A 26,706-nucleotide genomic window follows, 5' to 3' on the forward strand; every position below is an offset into this window, starting at 1 on the left:
AACACTTTTCACAAAATTCACCTTAATTCTACACTTTCTTACGCTTGTTTTATGTCTTTTATTGTACGTATAGTTCGTGGATACAGCTGACTCGAATTGTATGGATCTGGCTTAATATTTACAGATTTTATGGACTCTACTTTGACTGGGAACAGCTGAGTCTGTGGATCACCCTGGAAATAGAAGTGTCAGTGTGCCAAATTTACATTATGTGGAATTAAACCCTGATCGCGGCTCTGTGCAAACAGAAGCCTCATTAACTAACATTGCACTATTTAACTCGAGGTCTCTTAATGGCAAAGCATTGGTGCTGTCAGAACTCATCACTGACACCAAACTTCATATTCTGTGTTTAACTGAGACTTGGCAAAAACCAAATGAATTTGCATCTCTCACAGAGGTGACTCCAATTGGTTTCACTTTCCACACAGAGCCTCGCAGCTCAAGACAAGGCGGTGGGCTGGCAGTAATTATCAGAGAAGACTTAAACATTAAAAGAATTCCAGTTGACTGTCCATTGTCTTTTGAGTGCCTGGCTCTTAAACTAATAACGAAATCAGGTCCTGTCTCACACATTGTTGTTTATCGTCCCCCAAAATACAATGCATCCTTCTTATCCGATCTGATTGAACTTTTGACCCACCTAAGCTCTTACTCTCAGAGAATTATCCTTCTTGGTGATTTCAACATCCATGTTGACATCCCCACATCTAAACTGAGGAATGAATTCCTATCCTTACTGGACTGCTTTGACTTGACACAACATGTTGATTTTCCAACCCACTCTGGCGGTCATATATTGGATCTGATCTGCACTTCTGGACTATCTGTTGCCAACATTTACAGCACTGATTTGGGACTCTCTGACCATAAAGCAGTATTTTTCATCTGTTTCACTGCCTTTCCCTCCTCTTACCTGTAAACGACAAATTTCTTACAGAAACCTTAAAAATATCTGTCCCTCTATCCTTTCTGGATCCATTTCTGATCTTTTACTGTCTTCACCTATTCCACCAACACTAGATAGTCTTGTTGACCACTATAACTCAGCCCTTCATTCAGCATTAGATAAAACAGCTCCTTTAAAACATAAGGAGGTTTCCTTTAAACGTTCAGCTCCTTGGTATAACTCAGAATTGCGATCTATGAAAGCAGCTGGCCGACGCCTTGAGAGAATGTCATGTAAGACAGGCCTCACCGTGCACATCCAGGCTTTCTCTGACCACCAAAGAGCTTACAGAGAAGCACTAACTTCTGCCAAGAACACCCATTACGGCAGAATAATAGAAAGTGGCCACGATAACCCAAGGGTTCTGTTCTCTGTAGTTAATAAACTACTCGAACCCGCATCTGGCCCAACTACCTCTTCTACTGAAGTCTGTGAGGAATTCCTCCACTTTTTCCGTAACAAAATTAAAGATCTAAATAATTCAACTAACATAAATACATCATCTGTTTATATCTCTCCCTGTTTTCCCACTCCATCCAGCTCCTTCTCTAAGTTCTCACCAGTCACATCTGCGTCTGTTAATAACCTGCTTTGTAAGATGAAGCCGACTACTTGTGTACTGGACCCCATCCCCACCACACTACTCAAATCCTGCCTTCATGCCATAATCCCGACTGTTACAACAATAATAAACTCATCCCTTGACACTGGCTCTGTGTCGCTCACTTTTAAAATTGCTTCTGTAACCCCAATGTTAAAAAAGTCTGGTCTTGATGCTGACAATCTTAACAATTTCCGGCCTATTTCCCTCTTACCTTTCCTGTCAAAAGTTCTCGAGCATGTTGTAGCTTCCCAACTCACCAATTACCTAACCTCTAATAATTTGATGGAACCCTTTCAGTCTGGTTTCAGGGCGCGGCACAGCTGTGAAACTGCTCTGCTACGGGTAACCAATGATTTGCTTATGGCAGCAGACTCTGGACAAACCAGCATATTAATTCTGTTAGACCTCAGTGCAGCATTTGACACTGTCAGACATGTCATCCTACTGTCCAGTATGGAGAACATGCTGGGTATCTTTGGCACTGCCCTCCAGTGGTTCAAGTCCTATCTGACTGATAGGCAAGAGTTTGTTAGTCTTGGCAAGAGCAGATCCAGCTCAGCGCCAGTCACACAAGGAGTCCCTCAAGGCTCTGTCCTCGGTCCTCTGCTTTTCTGTATTTTCATGCTTCCTCTTGGCCATATTATCCGTAGCTATGGACTGGGTTATCATTTTTATGCAGATGATACTCAACTCTATTTCAATGTTAAAAGTGGAACTTCATCAGAGCTTTCTCAGCTCACAACCTGCCTTAGTGAAATTAAAACCTGGATGGAGCAGAACTCTTTAAAATTAAATTGCAATAAAACTGAACTCCTGCAAATTGGGACTAAAATGCAACTTAATAAAATGAGCTCCTTCCCAGTCCATCTTGGCGGTGATCTCATCAGACTTGCCTCTACTGTAAAAAATCTTGGTGTCATTTTTGATTCCTCCCTCTCTTATTCCACCCACATAAATCACATTAAGAAACTTTCTTACTTTCACCTCCGTAACATATCCCGTGTTCGCTCCTTCCTCTCCTTTTCTAACGCTGAGAAACTTGTCCATGCTTTTATCACATCCCGCATCAATTATTGTAATTCCCTACTGGCAGGTGCCCCTTCTAATCTTATATCACAGCTCCATCTTATTCAAAACTCAGCTGCAAGAGTCCTTACTCGAACCAGCAGCAGTGAGCACATAACACCCATCCTGCTCCGTCTTCATTGGCTCCCTGTGTCTTACAGAATTGAATATAAAATCCTGCTAAAAACCTACAAAGCCTTAAATAACCTCGCACCAAACTACATCAGTGACCTCCTCCATCACTATGTGCCTGCCCTCCCACTAAGGTCCTCTGATTCTGGCAACCTTGTTGTGCCCCTCACTAATCTACACTCCATGGGTGACAGGGCCTTCAGCTGTATAGCACCCAGACTCTGGAATGACCTACCAAAATTAATCAGGTCAGCTGACTCCATGAATTCTTTTAAAAAACAACTCAAAACTCATCTGTTCAGGAAGGCTTTTAGCTCTACTTGACTTTATTACCCTTCTCTCAGTTTACTTCTCTGTCAAGATGCTAATGTAACCTGTGTGTGTGTGAGACCATCAATTATGTTGTCTGTTTCTTTTTTTTTTTCAGAATTCACTGTCTTAATCTTCTTTATTTATTTATCTGGTTTGTACAATGCTATATACTGTATACGCTGCCGTTCTTTATTATATTCTGTAAGTGCCTTGAACAAGGGAAAGGTGCTATATAAATAAAATGTATTATTATTATTATTATTATTATTATTATTATTATTATTATTATAGCACTTACAACAACATATCATTCTGGTTTAGTATTGATGCCGTCTAATGCCAATATATAATCTGATGCTACAGACGAGTTTTTACCCTTGAATCAGTTTATGTTTATTTTATTATGGGCACAATTATTTATGTAATAAGGTTTTTTTAGGAGACTTTTTGACAGTAGACAGTTCATTCTAAACAAAACTTGCTGTCCGTCAGACCACGTTAACAAGAACATCTCTGATATTTGCAGTTCTAAATCACGGCCCCTAATTTGGGTGCTGCCTTCATGAAATGCTGGATTGGTTTAGAAATGTGACACTCAGTGAGTCGTCTAATTATTTCACTCATTTGTTTTTACTCATTTATGGTTGTCTCCAGGCGGCACGGTGGCTCAGTGGGTAGCGCTGCTGCCTCGCAGTTAGGAGACCCGGGTTCGCTTCCTGGGTCCTCCCTGCATGGAGTTTGCATGTTATCTGAGTGGGTTTCCTCCAGGCACTCTGGTTTCCTCCCACAGTCCAAAGACATGCAGGTTACGTGGATTGGCGATTCTAAATTGGCCCTAGTGTGTGCTTGGTGTGTTTGTGTGTGTCCTGCGGTGGGTTGGCACCCTGCCCAGGATTGGTTCGTGCCCTGTGTTGGCTGGGATTGGCTCCAGCAGACCCCCATGACCCTGTGTCTGGGTTGGAAAATGGATGGATGGATGGATGGTTGTCTCCAGATGTATATACTGTATTATACGCCTGGCTTCAGCAAGACTAGGCTAAGGGCAAAAAATAAGACAAACTACAGTATTTGGACTTTTGGACTTTTTAATGCATAAACTGCATAGCAATCACTACAGAAAGTCAGCAGTCCATCCATCAATTTTCTGTACCTGTTTTATTCATTACAACAAATGGGCAAAATGTGGAAATTCTATTCTATATAGTGACACAGTTCCAAACCAAGAAAGACTTATGTACACACCCATCTGCGGTCAATTAGGTGATTCTGATTGACAAACAGCATGCTTTTTGACAGTGAGAGAAACCAGAATCCATGGAGGAAATTAACTTGATCATAAAGAGTATATTCAAATCTAGTAAAAACACACCCCAACATCAAACTGCCAATTGGCTCACCCTTACAGTTGTAGTTATTACACATGTGGAAGCGCTACTGTGACATGTGAAAGAAGAAAAGGAAAGTGATGTGGACATGTCCTAGTCATTAACTGGAGGGAGAGAAATGGACTGGATAGAATTGGGGTTGATAGTCATCAGTCATCAAAACGTCTGCTCTACTAGTGTGTGTTCACAGATTGATGTCACTGGCAGTAAAATCAAATATTTGAGGTTTGGTGGTTTTTAGTTGTTGATTTGGGAAGATTATGATTATAGTAAAAATATTATTAGAAATACCCTACAACATCAAATGTGAGGGATAGTTTCTAACAAAAAATATATTAAGGCTGAATCTAAGTATAATTTTATTTTGAATCATAGCAATATTCTTGCTTTCACAAGATATTTATTTGAAATTCTTGCACACACATTATAAAATACTGTAGTAGTTATGTTTGTTGACAGTGCAGAGCACTAGAAGTAATTACCATAGGTTAGATGTAAGTAGTAGATGACATGGACACATTGAATTTCAAATGCCTTAGACAAATGTTGGTTCAGCTGCCATTATTACTAAATATTATGTGCCCAGTTCTGTAAGAAAGGTTTGCAGGTCAGCTTGTCGATTCCTCTTTTACCTGTCTCAGGATTGCCTCCAGTGCCTCGGCTGACTGCCTGGCTATAGTCAAACTATGACAGAAAACATGCATTTTGAAGGAAATACATGGTATATACAAACATGCATATGTACACATATAAATGTATGCATTGATAGGTTAAGATTGAGAAAGTAAAAGTAGACAAGTACATCAGAATGATCAAGCACTATCATTGTAATGGCTTAATATGACTAGGCTTTGTCAAGTCCTCTTACATAATGAGAAAGAATCTCCTGTCCAAAAAACCTAATATCACTACTGAGCTCACAAAAATCCAGTGCCTTGGAATGTGTTACCACATACAGCAAATGCACATAGTGAATATTCAATTTGTGCAACTTCATTTATATAAAATTAAGATAAAAATATACTTTGAATAATAGTCATTTGAGCAACAATTATTGTTTTTTTCATTCATTTGCACAATTGGACCTAAAATGTGCAGTAGATCTGGTGCTCTTTTGTTTAGTTAATTTGATATCTCACTAAGGAACAGAAGTTATCCGTTTTCATGAACCCGTAGGAATGGACCTGCAGTACAGTACCTACTGAGGCTATTGGAATGGTTAAAAGATTTATTATCAGCAGATTAATTAACAATAATAATTTGATACATTAACACCAAAAGCTTCAAATGCCATGTAGTTCATATACTAAGGTGCTGTTCATTGAAGGTTCTGTTTTAAAAGAAATAAATTCAATTAACTACTCTCCAACCTATCTACCCCAATTCAGTTTAGTGGGGGGCTGGAGTCCATTCTGACAGAAGCAAGACAGGAAATAGTCTTGAGGGAAAGTCCACAAAGACACAGGGAGAATGCCCACAGCTTGACATGGACTTCAAATTCTGGAAACTGGATTCACTGTGGCATCATACTACCTTTTCCATAGAATCTTTCTTCCTTTTAGTAAGTTTAAAATAAGAGTATAATTCCTAAATTTATGTTTTATTATGGATAGCACTCTGGCAAAAATACAACACTGTATGTTATACTCTATTAAATGCAAATAAAATATGAAGAATGTTATTCTATGGAGTTTTGGCTTTTACCTTTAGCTTTTATATGTTTTGTAGTGAACACCATCTGCAGACACTCTGGAAATATATTTCTACATCACAGTACAACTATTCATATTTATTTTGAAGCAACAATTCAGGCAGTTTAATTAATTAATTTGAACTCACACAGTTTACACAAACAGAAATGTGTGATGTTCACATATTTGTCTGTACATATATATAAATATATTCCCGCAGGGGATTCCCACAGGGCAGCATGGGACATGGAGTCCGTATCCTCAGCCCTGTTGGATGCCGTGGGTGCCACCAGGGGGAACTCACCAAGAACCAGGGGGATATTACGAGGATGTCAACCCAGAAGTGCTTCTGGGACGCTTGATGAAGGAAGATTTGGTGTTGACCCGGAGAAGAAATACTTCCGGGTCATAGACTTTAAAGGAACTGTGGGAAACCCCAGCAGACCGAGCCGGAGTTGGGTGGGAGTGTGACGGAGCTGCTGGAAGTTGGAGGATTATGTGATTATTAATGATTGTATTGATTTATTTATTGGAGAATTGTGGAAGGTGCAGTGCTTTGGGTACTTTATGGAAGAAGTATTAAAGATTATTCTTCTGTGCTTTTACACGTGTGTCTGGGACGTCTATCTAACGGGTTCAACGGGGCAACAGCGACCCCTAGTGTCCACTATATATATATATATATATATATATATATATATATATATATATATATATATATATATATATATATATTATATATATATATATATATATATATATATATATATATATATATATATATATATATCACCCATACAATCAGATTGTGACACAGACTACGAATGCCGTGAATGTAATTACCCCGATCTACATGCTATCAAATAAACGAACAACACACCGTGGCGCAACGTTAGGGGCATCGCCTCTGGTGCTGACGTCCGAGGTTCGATTCCCGAGAGGGAGTGCAGTGGAGTGTGTACACCTGATGAGCCCAGAATGAGGGCGAAACACGTGTCGTGTACTCTTTGCATTTATTTGACAGTAAACAATTTTCAACCAAAGGCTTGAATGAAAAGTAATGCCTTAAATGTCATGTCTCATCAACATATGTTTTTGTGGGTTATTTTCTATCACCTCAGTTGCCTGCAGGTACAGTGAATGGGTGTTTTACTGCAATCCATGAAATGGAACCCTGTCCTGAACACTTTTCAGTGCAATTTAAGCAACATGCTGCCATTGAATCCCTGACAGAAATTTGCTTGACATAAGCAAGCTGTTTATTATGATAACTGTTTCCAGAATTGAAAAAAGATCTTTGTGGCCATTGCTACGCTTGAATGAAAAAGTTAAGAATGCTGTGAGGACATGGTTGCAGACACAGAGTGTGGACCTCTACCAAGATGGCTTCACAAAACATGTTTATCATTGGCAAAAATGTATACAATGGTAATTGGGTGGCAATGTAGAAAAATGAATACACATAATTAAAGTGGATTGTCCAAAATGTTTCCAGGGCAAGATCCAACCTGTTAACGCTGCAATCAATCTCCAGCCTCACTGGGTCACATGTTTTGGTCCTGCACCAAATTAACATCATTCTAGACAAAATTTTTTAAGTGCCTTTCAGACAGCCTTGGTGTCCCAATCCCTCCTAATCCACTAACAGCTGTGTTTGGTGTCCTTCCAGATGGGCTTAAAGTGGAGAAGGACAAACAAACTGTGATTGTCTTTTCTACACTATTGTCACACAGACTTATTTTGTTAAACTGGAACTATTCTAACTCTCCTCTTTTAAGTCAGTTGTTAACTGGTGTTATATATTATTTGAAATTGGAAAAAATCAAATTCTCACTTAGAGGATCTGTGCAGATCTAAACAATAATATTTTAGAATGAGCTCTTAAAGCACTGAGGAAGTAGATTGTCTCCCTATTTCTTTTTCTTCTCCATTTATCTGTATCCGCCTATTAAACTCTTATTATTAACAATTTATTTATTTTAACTATTTTTAAGTTTTAGTCCGTTGGCCATGCTCTCTTTCTTAGGGGTGGGGGTGGATTTGTTTTCAATCCTATTTTTTTTTTTTATAAAAATTGATCTATTTGTATGGAAGGATTACAATAAAATCAATACAATTAAAAAATGAATAAATAAATAAATAAATAAAGTGGATATTCTAAAAATAATTTAATTGTTTAGTTTATTACATCATTCCCATCCATTCACAAGCAATAGATATGGAGGCAATACTTTTTATTCAACCCTCGTCTGTTTGAGATTCAGACCTATGGATATAATACTCCGATCTACACCCTGACAAGTGTTTAAAGTTTACTGTGGTGATGTATGCTAATCCAAGTCTGCTTGTAGAGAGGCTGTCAAGGTATATAGTAAGCCTGAGTATGGAGAACAGAATGTCAGTGTGTCAGTTCTGTTTGTGGTGATGATTATGCTTGCCGTTGAGCTTTTTAAGTTGTCCTTGGAGGGGTATCTGACCTGAAACAGGATGGTGCAGGTGCTGCCCATGTCCAAGCAGATATATAGCAAAGAGCACAGAGTGAAATTGCTCAATTCCTTATACCCCCCTAAAATATCCCCAAAAGCAAACGTGGTATGTTTTTGTTGTTTAAATAATTGTATATTGCCTACTGTAAGCTACATTATAGGTTCATTAGCCTTTATCATACTGTAACCAATAAAATTAGGCAATTAATCAGTGCGAATTGATCAACTAATATCTCCATCCATTTGGGCAGAACATTAAGTTTTTTAGTTAGGCATTTTATAATTCATAAATGATACATTCTATTATAATATGCAATTTAAAACATTAAATAAATAACACTATCAGACACATGTTTAGAAGTTTTTTAAATATATTCTTTGCTATTTAAAAGCCTAATCTATAGACATTTTCAGTCTAATTATTGGCTCCTCCTCTCCAGGTAACAACTGTGGAGTTAACTCATGTGTATCACATAAATAAGGACAACCTGAGCTCTAACAGTCCTGAACCATAATTTTATGGTTTTTGACTGTTTGGGTAATTGTTAGTACTTTTGCTATGTTATTGCGCAACATAGCAGTTCAAATTATAACAGCCAGTTTTCCCAAATATTAGAGCAACCTGTGAGAGGTTGGGGTGTTTGATGATCATTTGGTGTTGTTTCTGTTACACAAAATTATTCAATAAACTAACTGGAATAATTTAATATACATGGAGAAGTGATTATTAAAATTGTTTAATATTAGAAACTCATCACTGAGTTATTTTTTTATAGAAAAATCTTAATGTGCTTAAAGGAGATACGATAAATTGATATGTCATATTCAAATATAGATTCTGACTAACCTGTACATAATACCTGCCCTTCATATCCAGTACATCCTAAAATATCAGAGCTATGTCCTTTAACTTATGGCCCCGAATTTTCCTAAAAACCATTGCCTTTAGCCAGTAGTGGCAGTTTTATAAAGATGGTTGTGAGTAGTGATGCTAGATGATGCAGCAGGACACTCAGAAGAAAAGTGTAAATAAGGTAGAGAATAAATTAAACCTTATGAGTGCAGAACTTAGCCGATTCTGTCATTGAAACATGATTTTTTATGTCAAATTCTAATTAGTAATAAGCTTTAAATTTATAATGCTACTTATCACACTACTTTATAACCAAGGTTACCAAAATTATAGAAATTCACATTTTCATAATCACTTGTCCTTAACACTAGAATTACCAGAGCCTACGAAAAAACTCGTAAATCCGTCCCACCTTAAATCGCGTTTTAAATCCGTTTGCACCTCTCCGCCAGAGTCCTTTCTCATCTAAATGTGCTGATAAAGCTACTAGCAGCCAGCTATTCCATCCCCCCACCGACTTAGAATGAACTTCTCTCCTAGCTCAAGCCTTGCCTTGATTTGATTACCTGGGATTGAAGTGGAGTTTTACAGTGGAAATAATTCTAGCGTTATTTGGAATACACGCATTTCATGTGTGTTCCATTTCTATAGTTGGCTGTGCAAACACATTTTTAAAACAGAAACGTTTTTCATATTCTAATAGTAAATGACAAAATGTAGGCATAAACTATATAACGTATGAAGCCTGAAGTCCATATATCAAAGAAACACTTTCACAAAAGGTACAAATAAAAGAACACGTGCGCCTTCATTCAAAAAAAAAAAAAAAAAAAAGCCGTGTTAGCATGCCACATTGACACACTTATTACAACCGCTGCGGTGGCGTAATGGTATCAGCTCCTGACTGGGAATCAGAGGGTGGCGAGTTTGATCCCGCACGGCTCCACTTCGAGGAATGAACTCCTCTTATTCTTACAATTTTAGAATAACAACATAAATTTGATTTCAGTCTGTAACAGCCGGTGTAACTTATGATACTGGTAAAGGTTAGCTTTTTTTTTTTTTTTTTTTTTTTTAATTCACTTTTCATTCTCGCAGTCACATTCAGAATCAATCCATACAACCCCATCTGACACAGCTGGTTTCACATAAATAAAAGTGCACTTTTATTCAAGACTATAACCGAAGAATAAAGAAAGCAAGTTACAGTTGGTGGTTGATACGACAGCTTGCGTGGTGCAATGTTAAGAACTGCTGATTTCCGATCCGTGCTATATAAAATCATCACATTCAAATATTAACAGTTCCCACACACCCAAGGTCCGCCATTCCTACATTTACAACATGTGTACTTGTTGCAGTGTACACACCTCTCTGTGCTATGGTTCCTATTACAGTAAATGAGCACCTGACACTGTACTTTCTTCCTTGGAGGAAGCTGAGGTCTTAGAACGGAAGTTTGTTGACGCTGTATCATCTTTTCTTTTTCCATCGCCTTTTCCTGTAAGAAGCGACGACGAAGTTCCTCTGCAAGGTGAGCCATGAACACTCTTCTTTTCTCAGCGGACCCCGTGCATGCCTTATACAGTACGTGTGCGTTCATCGCTGCTAGGTCAAGGATGTTGTAGAACACAGCAACCGGCCACCTGCGTGTTCCTGTGCGCACTGAACAAGCACGCGCCTTCTGGTCCATGATGTCAACGCCACGCTGGGGAAAAAAGAAAGACAAATATATGTGACATTTTGAAGAAATCATTTTATCACCAGAAGAGCACCAGAATACTTCGTCACACTAATATTTTTTTCATTAGCATACCTTCATGTGGTTGTAGTCTGTGACCGTGTTTGGTTTTTTTTTTTTTATCTTGCCCAATCTCCACATCATGGTGCATTGTGCTGAGAATGCAGACAGACTTCATCTTTTTGGGCACATACACTGTCAGCATGGCACTGGGAGATCTAAACACCAGCGTGGAGAATTGTTCGTGTACTGAACTGACTTTAGCTGCAGGTGGAAGTTCCCGTCGCACTTTATTCATGGTGCCAAGCAGAGTTGTATTGCGGTGCAGCAGTCTATTAGCCAGCGAAAGTGACGTGAAGAAGTTGTCTGTTGTTACGGTTCTGCCTTTGTCCAGAAATGGCTCCATAAGCTTTATGACCACAGACTCGGAAAGTCTTTCTCCCGTGGGACGACTGGGATCTTTTCCTAAATAAGGAGTGGCATTGCACATGTACTTTGTCTCCAAATCTGCCGCAATCCAAAAAGGCAGAACCGTAACAACAGACAACTTCTTCACGTCACTTTCGCTGGCTAATAGACTGCTGCACCGCAATACAACTCTGCTTGGCACCATGAATAAAGTGCGACGGGAACTTCCACCTGCAGCTAAAGTCAGTTCAGTACACGAACAATTCTCCACGCTGGTGTTTAGATCTCCCAGTGCCATGCTGACAGTGTATGTGCCCAAAAAGATGAAGTCTGTCTGCATTCTCAGCACAATGCACCATGATGTGGAGATTGGGCAAGATAAAAAAAAAAAAAAAACCAAACACGGTCACAGACTACAACCACATGAAGGTATGCTAATGAAAAAAATATTAGTGTTACGAAGTATTCTGGTGCTCTTCTGGTGATAAAATGATTTCTTCAAAATGTCACATATATTTGTCTTTCTTTTTTCCCCAGCGTGGCGTTGACATCATGGACCAGAAGGCGCGTGCTTGTTCAGTGCGAACAGGAACACGCAGTTGGCCGGTTGCTGTGTTCTACAACATCCTTGACCTAGCAGCGATGAACGCACACGTACTGTATAAGGCATGCACGGGGTCCGCTGAGGAAAGAAGAGTGTTCATGGCTCACCTTGCAGAGGAACTTCGTCGTCGCTTCTTACAGGAAAAGGCGATGGAAAAAGAAAAGATGATACAGCGTCAACAAACTTCCGTTCTAAGACCTCAGCTTCCCCCAGGGAAGAAAGTACAGTGTCAGGTGCTCATTCACTGTAATAGGAACCATAGCACAGAGAGGTGTGTACACTGCAACAAGTACACATGTTGTAAATGTAGGAATGGCGGACCTTGGGTGTGTGGGAACTGTTAATATTTGAATGTGATGATTTTATATAGCACGGATCGGAAATCAGCAGTTCTTAACATTGCACCACGCAAGCTGTCGTATCAACCACCAACTGTAACTTGCTTTCTTTATTCTTCGGTTATAGTCTTGAATAAAAGTGCACTTTTATTTATGTGAAACCAGCTGTGTCAGATGGGGTTGTATGGATTGATTCTGAATGCGACTGCGAGAATGAAAAGTGAATTAAAAAAAAAAAAAAAAAAAAGCTAACCTTTACCAGTATCATAAGTTACACCGGCTGTTACAGACTGAAATCAAATTTATGTTGTTATTCTAAAATTGTAAGAATAAGGGCAGTTCATTTCTCGAAGTGGAGCCGTGCAGAATCGAACTCCCCACCCTCTGATTCCTAGTCAGGCGCTGATACCATTACGCCACCACAGCAGTTGTAGTAAGAATGTCAATGTGGCATGCTAACGCGGCTTTTTTTTTTTTTTTTTTTTTTTTGAATGAAGGCGCACGTGTTCTTTTATTTGTACCTTTTGTGAAAGTGTTTCTTTGATATATGGACTTCAGGCTTCATACGTTATATAGTTTATGCCTACATTTTGTCATTTACTATTAGAATATGAAAAACGTTTCTGTTTTAAAAATGTGTTTGCACAGCCAACTATAGAAATGGAACACACATGAAATGCGTGTATTCCAAATAACGCTAGAATTATTTCCACTGTAAAACTCCACTTCAATCCCAGGTAATCAAATCAAGGCAAGGCTTGAGCTAGGAGAGAAGTTCATTCTAAGTCGGTGGGGGGATGGAATAGCTGGCTGCTAGTAGCTTTATCAGCACATTTAGATGACAAAGGACTCTGGCGGAGAGGTGCAAACGGATTTAAAACGCGATTTAAGGTGGGACGGATTTACGAGTTTTTTCGTAGGCTCTGGTAATTCTAGTGTTAACAAACTAAAGCAGGGTTTTCTTAGTCTTTTGTCCTGGTGTATCACTCCCAGGAATTTAAAAATGCCCTGAAGTACCACATTTTTCTGTTCTTAAATAGTTAAGTACTGAGGTATTAGTAAGTAAAACTAAAGGTGATATCGTATTAGAGGTTTTAACAAGGTATTACAGATAGTTTTTCTGCATGAGTGTGTGTCTTTTTCATTTAATATACATTTTTTTAAAGAAATTACTACGGGGCTTTGCCCACTGCTCGCTTTGCTCGCGAACCCCCATTTTTGTTTTTCTGGACACACACTTTTAAAAGTTTTTTTGCTTTGAATTGTTGCTATTTCATTAGTTTCACTTTTATTTCTGAACTTCTGTAAAAACAATATTTGGAATCTTTCGAGTCCCAATGTGCTGAATCTTCTTAATGAGGTCAGTGAGACATGTGTTTAATGACTTTGTAGCATAATTTAGGATAGGTTTCTCTGTTTGGAATTTCAGCACAGACAAAACGATCTACATCATCAGCAGTTAATATGTTTACTTTCTTTGTTTTTACACTTTTGTTTTTTTCTGCTTTCATATTCTGTATCTTGCTCTGCATGTGTTTCACATCTTTTGAATTCCAGTTTTCATTATCTCTAACCTGCTCTGCATGTGTTTGGCCCCCTTTTTATTTAACCTCTTTATGGCATTTTACTTTGTTTTCTACTCTGTCTTTTATTTCTGATCTCGCTTTATCCTGCTTTTGTTTCAATGACACCTGGTCCGTTGTGATTATTTTCCCTTTTTCGAGTAATAATTTCCATTTGTTTGCGCTACTGCGATCTTTACTTTCTTTTTTTTTACACTTTCTAATTTTCCTACTTTTATATTCTTTAACTTTCTCCACATGTGTATTGCGCCAACATTTTTTTTTGAGCCTTTCAAATTCCATTGCTTTAATAATCTCTAACCTGCTCTGCATATGTATAGCGCCAACACCCAGATTGGATGTGCTTTTTTTTCAATTCCACTTTTTCCGGGCTGATAACTACTTTCCTTATTTTCTGAACTTGCACCTAGATTATTCTTTTTCTTTTTTGTCTCTCCAACGCTTTTGAGTCTCTTTACTCCACGCTGCTTTCTTCTTCGCTTAGTCGTCCACATTTCATCTATAACGAATTGTCCTTATACACTTTAAATGCACTGAGAGCCCTGGATCTGTGTGTGCTCAAAACCAAAACACGGCTGAGTGTGTTGCTGCCCGTGCTCTTATTTGGTTGTAAGTAAAGCGTGTCTTGCAAGAATCGCATGTTCTGTGTCATCGCAAGATGCTCCGTGGCCAATCTCTTTAGTCTCGCGGGTCTTTAAAGTGTCTTCGCTGATCTTAACATGAAGATCACGTCTCGATGCCCTACTGTTTCTCTGCAGGATTTTTTTTATAATAGAGAGATTTTTGTAATGTATTAAAAATAGTATGGCTTGATATAGAATGCAAATTAGAAAGCCTTACATTTAGATTTTTAGAATTTTACTTTAACCTTAAATTTACATAATTTTACTTTACAAAATATATGCAGTTCAGATTCTGAATTTTGTGCGTTGGAAAGAGGAGGATTTCCCCACATGGTAATTACAAATGGGGAACATTTTATTTTCTTTAGGGGATATTATCAAGGAGTTTATGATGAACTATATGCTGATTGTGTAATACCTGATTTATCTTACTATGTGCTTGTACTAAATGAATCCACGTACAGTTTGCGTCCTTTAACTGAAAAATAGATACTGCTTAAAACCAAAACTAAAAAAACCAAACATTACTATGTCTTTGCCACATGAATTAGTACATATCAAAATCATTTCCAATATTTTCATTTACACAAACTGTTTAAAGCTGCTTTTATAGAAAATATCTTTTAAAGCAGGTTTATCGGAAAATCTCTTTGTCTTGTTTATGACATTTGTTGTTATGAGACTATAAAGGAGACATTAGCTGATTAAGACCATTTCCTAAAACGTAATATTTAATCCACAGGTAAGACAACTTCAAATTTCAAATGGCATTCACCTGAAGCTTTAATTTTTCCAAATTTTTGTCTCTTTTTTTATATTTGTCCCAACTTTAAGACTACCGTTATGCAATCAGCATACAGATTATTTCAGAATTCCTATAAAACAGTTTTTGTTTTGTTGTTTTCAAGTTACCAAACATAACAGATCAGATTTTGCTGTTGCTTATACCTGTATGTTATTTTGAACTGACTGTAAGTACAGAAATTAGCCGTAACTGGAGATGGTACTGCATTTGCTCCTGTATATGTGTCATATGTGCGATAGGTTAAATTTTATTTGTTATACTAATAAACTAACCAATAATGGTTTGGTTAAAAAAAACTGAATAATACAAATTGAGTGTATACTAATTACACATCTCTGACATTATGCACTTCCATTAACACATTACACTGGTATACTTTAAGACGTTAAGACTTTAACTTGTATACTTTAACAAATGTCTTGCTAATGTGGACATTTTATAGCCAAATACATTTTATTTTGGAACAATGTCTTGTCAAATGTGTGTGAGGCTGGCTTCCCATGCAAAATTGTATGTTGACTTGTGCAGCCACCATTGGCACTGCCTTCCAGCAACCCTCAATTAGATATACCAGACAGGAAATGAATAGTTGGGCTGACAAGTGCACTCATATTTGTAACAAACTGTGAATAAATGTGGAGGTTCCCTTCTTTTATTGTAGCTGTGTATGGTGCTTTATAATCTCACCACTCACTAAACTCAGTCAACTGATAGTTATATGTTCACAACAGCAGACCCTCAAAGCATGCTGAAATTGTGTATTTTTACTAATTCTATTATAGCATAAAAGGAGGCAATAATGAAAGTCCCTTTTTTGTTTTAAAACAGTAGCCAGATTCTTACCACTTTATTGAGTTAAACCATGCGGAATGTTGAAGTAACAGGCACTCACACCCTAGAAGCACGTCTTGCCTTGTAACTGCAGTCTCGCGTGTTAGGGTCTTTTCCCCCTCTCTTTTCCTGTTGCTCATGGCTTTTTTTCTTATTTTTTTGTGCCCTCTCGTGTACTACCCAGTAATTCTTCAGGTACCAATGGTGGTACATACACCACAGATTAAGCTCCAAAGAGTTAAAAATTTCTTTTCAGTCATTAAATACCTATAACAGACCTCCCTGAAAATTGCAGCACCCTCAGTAGGTGCCTACTCGCCCATTCCATGATACTGCCTGTTTGGTGACGTCCTATCAAACAGATCATCTGCTCTCTTGGAACTTATTTAGAGTATTTTAATTGTTTTGGCACTAGCTGGAAGCCTTTCCCTTAGCATAGTCATGATATTATTTTGACTTGATCCAGAGGCTGAACCTCCATCATTGTTTTCGCTGTCTGTCTAGATCAGTTACTGAATCCCTTTGCAGATTTAAATTCTTATGGCATTTTATATTTTTGACTTCAGGCTTGTGATTACTCCTTAGAGAAATTCATGGTCTAAGACATTTTTACAGTAGGCGTGAAAGAGAAAATAGCTTATTTGTTCAACAGACAGTTTGAGAAATGATTGCCAGCTGTGTGAATGATAATCTGAGGAAATTATGAATCACAGACTTTATTCATAAAGAGAAAATAAGAAGACTGTCAAAGGTACCTCCCTTCTGTTGGGAGCTTGGTCATTGTCGCAGGTGATTTCCTAAAGTATCTGTAAAATGGACTTGGCAAAGCCGTTTACACTGTTCCTAAATGCATAAAAGTATGCATAAGTAAAAGTATTATTTTAAAACCATAAATCCAGTTGAAGAACACTAACACACACACAAACACATTGCAAATAACACTTAGCAGTTTTGTGCTCTTATTGGACTAATAGAGATGCAGAACAAATGTATAAACTGAAGGCAGAACACAATTCAATGGGAAGTGATTAACACAACACTGGAAACTAATTTACAGTAACTACAAAGCTTAGCGCTATGCTAAGTAAAGCATTTCCAACATTTACAAGGGGCTTGTTCAACTGGTAACAAGTCAACAAAATGTGTGACTTTGTTACAACTCTGAAAGACAGAGTTCCTGGATAGGGGCTCAGAATGCTTACTTTGACTTTCTTGATAAATGTAGGCCACTTTCCGTTTTTTAACGTCTCTGTTCCTTCTTGGAGACACCTGCATAGCAAATATTAAGTAGATGAGAGTGCTCCAGGGAGAATTCATGGAAATTAGCATGGATGCCACTTGTATAATCCCTAAAATAAAGTGTCCCCATTGTTTTATCTGGAAACTAGGGGGAACTTTTTCGGTAGCTCAGTGCTAAAATAGACATAATCAAATAGTTGGCATTGTACTGACAGCTAACACCCCATGAAAATGACATTTCTATAAAAACACAAATTTTCTTAAACAGAAATCAAAATGTGCCTGCCATTAATTCTTCAATATTATCTCAAAGACTACTGTACTAAATTCTGCAAATAAATTCACAAATAAAGATTGTGGGGAAAACCTGTGTTTATTAGCAGTGCCTATGTTTTTCTTGTGTACACTTTGAATTAAATTCTACTGTTTGGTTTATTATTATTATTATTATTATTATTATTAGGATCTTTAAGAAGCTAATTTCTTTGTATGTATATACTTTGTAGTGTTTGCTGTTTAGGTGTTAACAAATCCTGAACGTGTGAAATGTGTGCTATATACAAAAATAAATAATAAAGAATCCTTTGTGGTATTTGGTAAAAGAGGCACAATATAAATTGAAAAGTGATTACTCTCTGCTGACTTCCAGCATACTCATGGCAGTTGGACTGTGGAGTATAGTCTCTGGTGACATGCTGGTCCTGCTTGAAACGTTTATGCTACCAATGACTGAGAGAGGATAATGGTGAAGTAATCCCCTGCTGTTGGCTGTAGTTTTTTTGGGATTAAATTATACAACCTGTTAGGCAGTAGTAAATAACAAAAAGTGTTTTCAATGATGTCTATATCCAGGGTAAGCAATACTAATCCTGGGGAGCCACATTGCCAGTAGCATTCAGTTGCAATCAATTTCTTTTTGAAATTTTAAATCCTCACTGAACTCCTTACTTAATCAAACATTATGTTTCTGTGTTTTGCAATCAGTCTGTGGATTGAAACAGATCTGAAGTCTGAAAATCAGCATAAATGTGTACTGCTTCTGAACAAATTTGCAAATATCTTTTAAAAGGCAAGTCATTGGCAACTATAAATGTAGGTAGATAGATAGATAGATAGATAGATAGATAGATAGATAGATAGATAGATAGATAGATAGATAGATAGATAGATAGATAGATAGATAGATAGATAGATAGATAGATAGATAGATAGATAGATAGATAGATAGATAGATAGATAGATAGATAGATAGATAACGTAAATGAGAAAATGCTGCATGTACGGATAATGTAATGTCAGAGCTATGAACTGGCAGATCTGGAGCTCCCTAATTCAATTTATATTTCTAAATACTTAGAAAAGTTCTTACTTCATCTGAAAAGTATGCAAAATGGCCAATAAGAAATATAGCATAACTAGGAACTTGATTAAAATCAGGAGTTGTCTCTGATTTAGCAATGAAGTCAGTTTTTTGAACCCAGAGATGGATTCTGGACTGTATGTGTTGTAATATCAATTCAGACATTAAAACTGTGAGCTTTTATGTTAAAATAGTGAGTGAACTAAGCCTGTCTGGTAATACTGTGTAATTTTATGGCTTTTCTCTCAGCACACAATCTACCATCCATCCCCACATTTTCTAAACTCATTCTCTGCATTTCACAGTAGCAGAAAGTTGGAACTTATCCAGTAGCAATTGATGCCAACCAGACCTGAACATTATAGCAATCCCATTGCACAACATGCCTACAACCATTATATCAGACCAATTTTATTCACAAGTCACACTAATATGCACATTTTTGGAGTTTATCAGAATACTTTCATCGTGGTTGGCAGCTCCTCCTCAATATGTTTGCATAATCACTAAGAAACAGACAAGCTGAGCCCCTGTTTCAATTATCATTCTTCTGAGCTGTCAAGAAACTTTGTGATGCATTCAAAAACAGGAGATCAAGTCTGTTAATGCATATGAAGACTGACCAAATACAGGTGCATCTCAAAAAATTAGAATATCATAAAAGAGGTCATTTGTTTTCATAATTTATTTCGAAAAGGTAACCCTTCATATATGCCATATTCATTACATGTAAAGTGAAATATTTCAAGCCTTTTTTTTGTTTTAATGTTAATTATTATAGTAGAGAGCTTGTGAAAATCATAAAATCCCTGTCTCAGATTATTAGAATACCTCATTTCGAGTTTGAGTAAATTGCTATTCAAACAGTATAAATTCTGTATAACTCTATGTCTAGGTCAGTACACGTAACCATAATCATGGGAAAGACTGCTGACTTGACAGTTGTCCAGAAGATAATCATTGACATCCTTCACAGGAAGGATAAGCCACAGAATGTCAGTGCTGTAAAGGCTGGCTGTTTGCAAAGTGCTTTATCAAACCATATTAATGGAAACTCGACTGGAAGGGAAGAGTGTAGGGAAAAGTGCACAAACAAAAGGGATGATCACAGCCTTGAGAGGAGTGTCAAGAAAAGATGATTCAAGAATTTGGGAGAGCTTCACAAGGAGTGGACATGGCTGGAGTCAGTGCTTCAAGAGCCACCACGCACAGACTTCTTCAGAAATGGGCTAAAACTGTTGCATTTCTAATATCAAGCCACTCCTAAACCAGAGACAACATCAGAAGCATCTTAACTAGCTAAGGAAAAAAAACAACATGGGTGTTGCTCAGTTGTCCAAATTCCTCTTTTCAGACAAAAGTAAATTTTGCATTTCCTTTGTAAATCAAGGTCCTAGAGTCTTGAGGAAGTCAGGAGAGGCACAGAATCCAAGGTGTTTGAAGTCCAGTGTGAAGTTTTTTCAGTCTGTGATGATTTGGGCTGCCATGTCAACTGCTGGTGTTGGTTCATTGTGTTTTATCAAATCCAAAGTCAATGCAGCCATCTACCAGGAGATTTTAGAGCACTTCATCCTTCCATCTGCTGACAAGCTTTATGGATATACCAATTTCCTATTTCAGCAGGACTTAGCACCTACCCACAGTGCCAAAACTAAATATCAAATGATGTGCTGACCGTGGTATTACTGTACTTGATTGGCCAGCAAACTCACCTGACCTGAACCCCATACACAATCTATGGGGTATTGTAAAGAGGAAAATGAGACTCATCCAACCCAAAAATTCAGACGAGCTGAGGGCCACCATCAAAACAACCTGGGCTTCAATAACACCTCAGCAGTGCCACAAGTTGATCGCCTCCATGCCATGCCTCATTGATGCAGTAATTCATGGTAAAGAGGCTCCAACCAAGTATTGACTGTATAAATTATCATACTTTTCAGAAGTTGGATATTTCTGTAAACCCTTTTTTGATTGATCGTAAGTAATATTGTTTGAAATATGGGATTTCTGCTTTTCATGAGCTATCTGCCATAATCGTAAACATTAAAATAAAAAAGGGCTTGAAATATTTAATTTTACGTGTAATGAATATAGCATATATGAAGGTTTACCTTTCTGAAATAAATTACGAAAACAAAGTTCACAAAGTTGTCATTTTTTGAAATGCAACTAGATATGAAAAGTCTTGCTGAACTTGTGCAGAATGATTGATAGATACTTTTAGTTTTCTAGAAAGTTCTAGGTCAAATTCTGGTTGAGAGAAGAAAGTCAATCAATGCAATGATTCTTCTATACTTGAGAAGGCATTTATATATTTATCCTCCAATATAATAAAATGAGTACATCAAAATGCAAAGAAAATGTGACAACTGATAGATAATTTATAGATAAATAAATGTACACTGTTTTGCATCTTGTTGGGTTTTAAATTATTACCAACATAAGTAAATAATATGGTGGATTGCCAAAACAAAAAAAGGAAAAAAAGACGTCAAGCATTTCAACTCTTACAGGTCTGATAAGCAGATAGCCTTGAGCTGTCATTCTGATTTTTCCCAATCTATGTTGTCAGTCAAATGAAGGAAAGGAGATACAGATGTCATGTAAGATACAAACAATATTATAAGTTGTTGTACAGACAATGCAACATGCACTCGCTATGCAAACTGACATGCAGTATCAAAAGTAAGGCTCAAGGCAGTTGAAAACATCCCTCATTTTCACTTGGGGCGGAAAGCTTTGGGGCTCTTATGATGACATTTTTCAATTGTACTTCTTAAATATGTTATGAAATGTAACATAGATATATGTAAATTAAATCTTAGGATTGTTTAAAGCATATGCAATATGTATATTTAGTGCAGAGTTTGTTCTGATAAAGAGCTCATTTGACTAATAGGGCCCATGACAAGTGACGAGTGTCCCTCAGAAGTGTATAGTCCACTATAGAGATAAAACAAGATCTCAGTAAGAAATACTGTACTGGATGTCAAGATAATGAAACTGTGTTTCTGTTACCCTAAAAACAGAGATAATAAGATACAGTCAAAGTATTTTGATCAAGGAGGCCACTTCACTTTTCATCTTCTTTCTCTCGTGAAAACAACATGCAGACCTGGACATAACACAACAACCTATTCATGGAAACATTTCTGTCTCCTCCAGGAGAGTTTCCCAGCATTAACTAATTCAGCTTTGTCTTGATCAAGTCCTTAAATCTTCTCCTATTGGACCATATGTAATATAAAAAAGGAACATCATAATTTCATGTTCAGATCATCTCAAATGGCTCCTATTGATGCAGAGAATCCACTACTCCAAAGAAAAACACAGACAGCAAGGGCAGTTATCCTGCACAGCAACCTCACTTTGATTGCTTGGATTCAATATCTCATGATTATAGTGACTATCCTAAGCTCATGACTATAGAGGATGATGAGGATGTAGACTGACCAGTAAAGTGAAAGCTATGTCCAAGAACTTAGCTTCTACTTGATCAACAAACTCTGCTATGTTATGTTGTTCATTAACAATATATTAATATTAAGGACCTAATAAGGGATAAAGACACCCTTTGCCTTTAGAACAACTTCAGTCATTCTTGGATTCCTGGACTGAGTTCAGTAGGACATCGTACCATTCTTCAAAAAGAATACCTTCAAGTTCTTGAAATGATGAAGTAGGCGGAAATCCACCTGAACATCTGTCTCTAAAATGTTCCATAAATGTTCAAAGATATTTAGATCTAACAACTGGGAAGGCTTTGGCAGGAATTTGAGTTCATCCTGGTGATAATGAAAATCACTGTTGAATTAGTTTAGCTGTGTGGACGTGGTCATTATCAACCTGAAATACAGAATCATCATGAGGGAATGGTGTTTACACCATAGTTTACACCTGGCTTGGTAAAGTTGCCACATATTCCTTGGCCATTATACAACCATGGACCTAACAGCTCTCACAAGATTTCTGCCCATACCTTTACTGACTGACCCACAATGTTTAACAGCAAATAACTGACATTATGTGTGGAAGGAATCCTTTGCCTTTCTCCAAATATAAAACAATTTGCAGGTTAGGAATATGGTAAAAAATATCTGATCAGACTATGTTACTTTTCTTTAATTGCTCAGTGGTCTAGGTTTTGTGCTCTGTACAGCAAGTTATGTACAGTTTCCTAATGGTAGCCCTTGTGAATCTCAAAGCACACCATTTTTGTTGAGCATTAACCTACTGTAAGAAGTTCCTGAAAAGGGTGAGCTATCTAAGAAAAACAGCTTCAGTTTAGCATAAGAGGCAGTGGAAGATTCAAGGTTGCCAAGAACAATATACTCAACAAATATAATACAAATTAATAAGGAAAAATGCAATTTAGGAATTTTAACTGGTCACTGTAAAAAAAAGAAAACAGGTGTATTTTTACACCTGTGAATGCATTTGTAATTCAGTCTGTGGAAAGGGCCTTGGGGTTTTTGCTTTAGCTTAGGCAAAGCTTTTCATTTAAATTCCACTCTTTTTTTGTAATATTAAGCTGAAGTGGGTTATAAAGAATGAACATTTACTTAGAGGGTGGAAAAACTGCAATCCCAAGACATATAAAAAAAGAAATGTTAGTGCAAGGCACAGTAGCTAATGAAGAAATATAAAGTATTGTGCCCAAGAGCCGTGTGGGAAAAATTCTCAGGAATGTAATTCATGAACAATCACAAAGAGGTGAGTTTGGTGATTACATTTAAAAAGAGCAAACTACTGGTCATACAGTTTAAACGATATCAACAATAAATTTAAATGAAGGAGTGACTGGAAGTAATATGTTCCAAATTAAAGGACAAATGACCCGGTGCCAAGCTCGACTGGGCAAATTGGAAAAGCAATCTCACTCTTCAATGCAAGTGATTCAATAAGTTTAAGGAAAAGTGAACATTTACCATTGACTGTGTTCTTAAAAAGAGACTCAAGAGAATTCTTAACTGTCTTTGCTAGAAATGGAAACTGCTTTTCTTTTTTTTGAAAACACGGGTGTAAAAGTATAGTTGATCTTACATACAGGGTAAATAAAAATCTGCAAAATGTGCAGATATAGTTTTAATATCCTTCTGTCTACACATACCTGATATTGAAGCCCTCATTTTCCATTACAGGAATGAGAGAAGCCTGAGCCTAATGGCAGCACTGGGTGCAATATAGGAAACAGCACAGTGCTGTCAATCTATCACAGGAGACACGCGCTAATATTACCCAATTTATTGGAATTGCCAGTTAACTTTAGATTAATTTATTTGATATGTTGGATGAAATCAGAGTTCCCAGATAAAACCTATGTAGCCACAAGAATGTGCAAACTTTGCAAAAATGGTGACCAAGGGGAATATCAAATGTTACTCTCGTGTCAAATTATTCTGCATTTTGCTATTATGATTTCTTAAATATACCAGATCTTTTTTTGTAATTTATATTATGTTGATTTTGGTACTTGAGTATTGTATATAGAAAATTGAACCCAGGATGGCAGTTGTAAAACGATTCAAAAGTAGCTACAATTTGAAAAATATCTGAATTGCAAACATCACTCACAGGGTCTAGCAATTTGATCTCTCTGTGAATATTTGATTAAACTCCTCCAAAGCAACCCGTTCCAAATGCAAAATGAAAAGGGCATTCCTCATAGACATTTGCATCCCATGCATTTATCCTTGCAACATGCACATCATCACTTTTTCAGGACCTTCATATGCCCACCAAACCAAACAGAAGACAAAGAGTTCTATTTGTTACAATACAAAGCAGCTGAGTGTTTTTTATTTTAAAAATGAGCAACAAGGAACATCAGTGGTTTATTATGTGCTACAAGCTCACAAAATTCTATTTGACTGCTAAGTTATGTGTTTGGAGTGGGTCAATTAGGGATATCTTGAGCTTTTACTGCACTACCCAGGTCCTCCTAGGCATCCACATTGCTGGGCTTCCTAAATTGAAAGCATCCAATTTGTGGCTTTTCATCTTTTTAGCTCTCACTGAATTGTTCAAGCTTTATGCAGAATATCGTGTTAAAGAATATGCTTTGAAGGACTTACACTTTATAATAAAATGTAAAAGGTTATTTACAAAAATATTATTTTTAGTAAAGACAAAGGAAATAACATGAAGTATAACTGTCAAGTAACTATATTGAGTTTATCAGATTTTTTTTTTTGTTTTAAATGCATACAAGTAATAATGTTCTACTTTCACTGACCTATAAAAATTTCTTATACCATAGTCATCAAGTCCTTGTGGCTTGATTTATCTTTCTTTCTTAAGTTAGGTAGCTGGATTCTGTAATTCATTGAAAACACGATGAATCACATGAAATGAGGAAAAACAAAAAAGACACAAAGCACGTACAGTGCGCAAATGGAAAGAAAAGTTTTCCTAGAGCCTCTCCTGGATTCCACTTTCTTTGACACATACCTTAAAGGTGGGTGCTGCTGGTTCTCTGTACCGATCAATTGTGTGAAATTTTTGATTCAGTTCGTGGTACAGTTCTGAGTGACGTTTCCGCGTGTGCATCACTTTCTAGGAAGAAAAAAAAAAGATGAGATGCTAAATGCAATTGTTATTCTAGATTCAAAGCATTTACAGAAGTCCCGTAGAACATAATCATTTGGGATTTTCATATTTCAATATTTATTTTATAAAGAAAGGCATAGAGAATAGAACTGACATTAGTAGACTACCTTACAATACACGTGCAGAACATTAAGCATAAGCAATGTAACAGTGGCACTATTTTATGATATTCAACTTACTGGCTCACACTAGTTTTAGCTGTGAGTGCTGACCATAATTCTTTTACAAAACGGAAAGTACAACAATTAATTCATTGATGCTCGGGGATGCTCTTAGGTGAAAACACTAGATGAAGACAACTATTGTGCCCTTCTAGCACAAGCACACATGAAGCAGCCTTAAAGTCTGACTCCTTATGCGAACGAGTGCGGCATCAGCCAACTGAATTAACATTCTAATCCTGTTTCATGTCCTTTTATACACCAAGGCTGCTGGAGTAATGTCTGGCATCAAACTTACAGGGCAGTGTGCCTGATATCTTTCCTGATCTCAGTAGCTCCAAATTGAAAAAAAGGCTTTTTTTCCGTTAAAGTCTTATCTTACCTCAAAATCCAAGTCAGAGTACCGTACTCTTTTTCTCTGGAGGGAGAGAGAAGAAATCATCAATGATGGAAAACAAAGTGCTCCAGAAATTACAGAATACTGTATATGGCTGTGCCTATCCTTGTCACACATACACAGCACATACGTAAATATTAACCCAACTACACTGATGCAGCATTTATGAAGTCCACACATAGTCCAGGGGTGGGGCAAAAAAAAATCAATAGACAGCAAATCAATAGATATCAATTGCATATCAAGATGTCCAAAAAACTGTCTGGAAATTATAATCATTGCATTATCCAAATGATATAGTTAAACTACAGTAAACTGGCAAAGACATGGACTGGATAAAGAGAAAAGTGCTTTAAAATGTAGCTATCTCTTGTTTTGTAAAAGAACAATTAAACAAACAATAGCCGCCCACATGCCCGGGTGAGGCTGTGTAGCACTGCTTCAGCACTTACTCCTTCATCTTTTATCAGCTTTTTTTGTTCAGGTGTCATGAGGCAGCCATGCAGTTGAACACATCAAAAGATGGC

The 26,706-nt window shown here is 37.1% G+C and overlaps 1 protein-coding gene and 1 long non-coding RNA gene across 12 annotated transcripts in view; both read right to left on the reverse strand.

Annotated features, from left to right (window-relative positions):
- Positions 1 to 26,706, reverse strand: part of adgrb2 (adhesion G protein-coupled receptor B2) — a 1,003,794-nt gene that overhangs the window by 9,358 nt on the left and 967,730 nt on the right. For 9 of the 11 annotated variants that reach the window (XM_051919045.1, XM_028818906.2, XM_051919049.1 and 6 more), the window contains 2 exons: positions 26,165 to 26,200; positions 25,463 to 25,567 (listed from right to left, as the gene is read on the reverse strand). In XM_051919045.1, the coding sequence (XP_051775005.1) occupies positions 25,463 to 25,567; positions 26,165 to 26,200 (141 nt within the window). Of the gene's footprint in view, positions 1 to 5,079; positions 5,132 to 17,612; positions 17,680 to 25,462; positions 25,568 to 26,164; positions 26,201 to 26,706 lie in introns of those variants that run through there. The other 2 variants (XM_051919048.1, XM_051919047.1) reach the window with 2 other exon arrangements.
- On the reverse strand, positions 14,104 to 14,911 carry LOC127525886 (uncharacterized). Its single transcript, XR_007933489.1, has 2 exons — positions 14,558 to 14,911; positions 14,104 to 14,359 (listed from the first exon to the last, which is right to left on the reverse strand). It is a non-coding gene; the product is annotated as an uncharacterized LOC127525886 (long non-coding RNA).

The sequence above is a fragment of the Erpetoichthys calabaricus genome, chromosome 14 (genome assembly GCF_900747795.2).
Source record: "Erpetoichthys calabaricus chromosome 14, fErpCal1.3, whole genome shotgun sequence".
Lineage (NCBI taxonomy): Eukaryota > Metazoa > Chordata > Cladistia > Polypteriformes > Polypteridae > Erpetoichthys > Erpetoichthys calabaricus.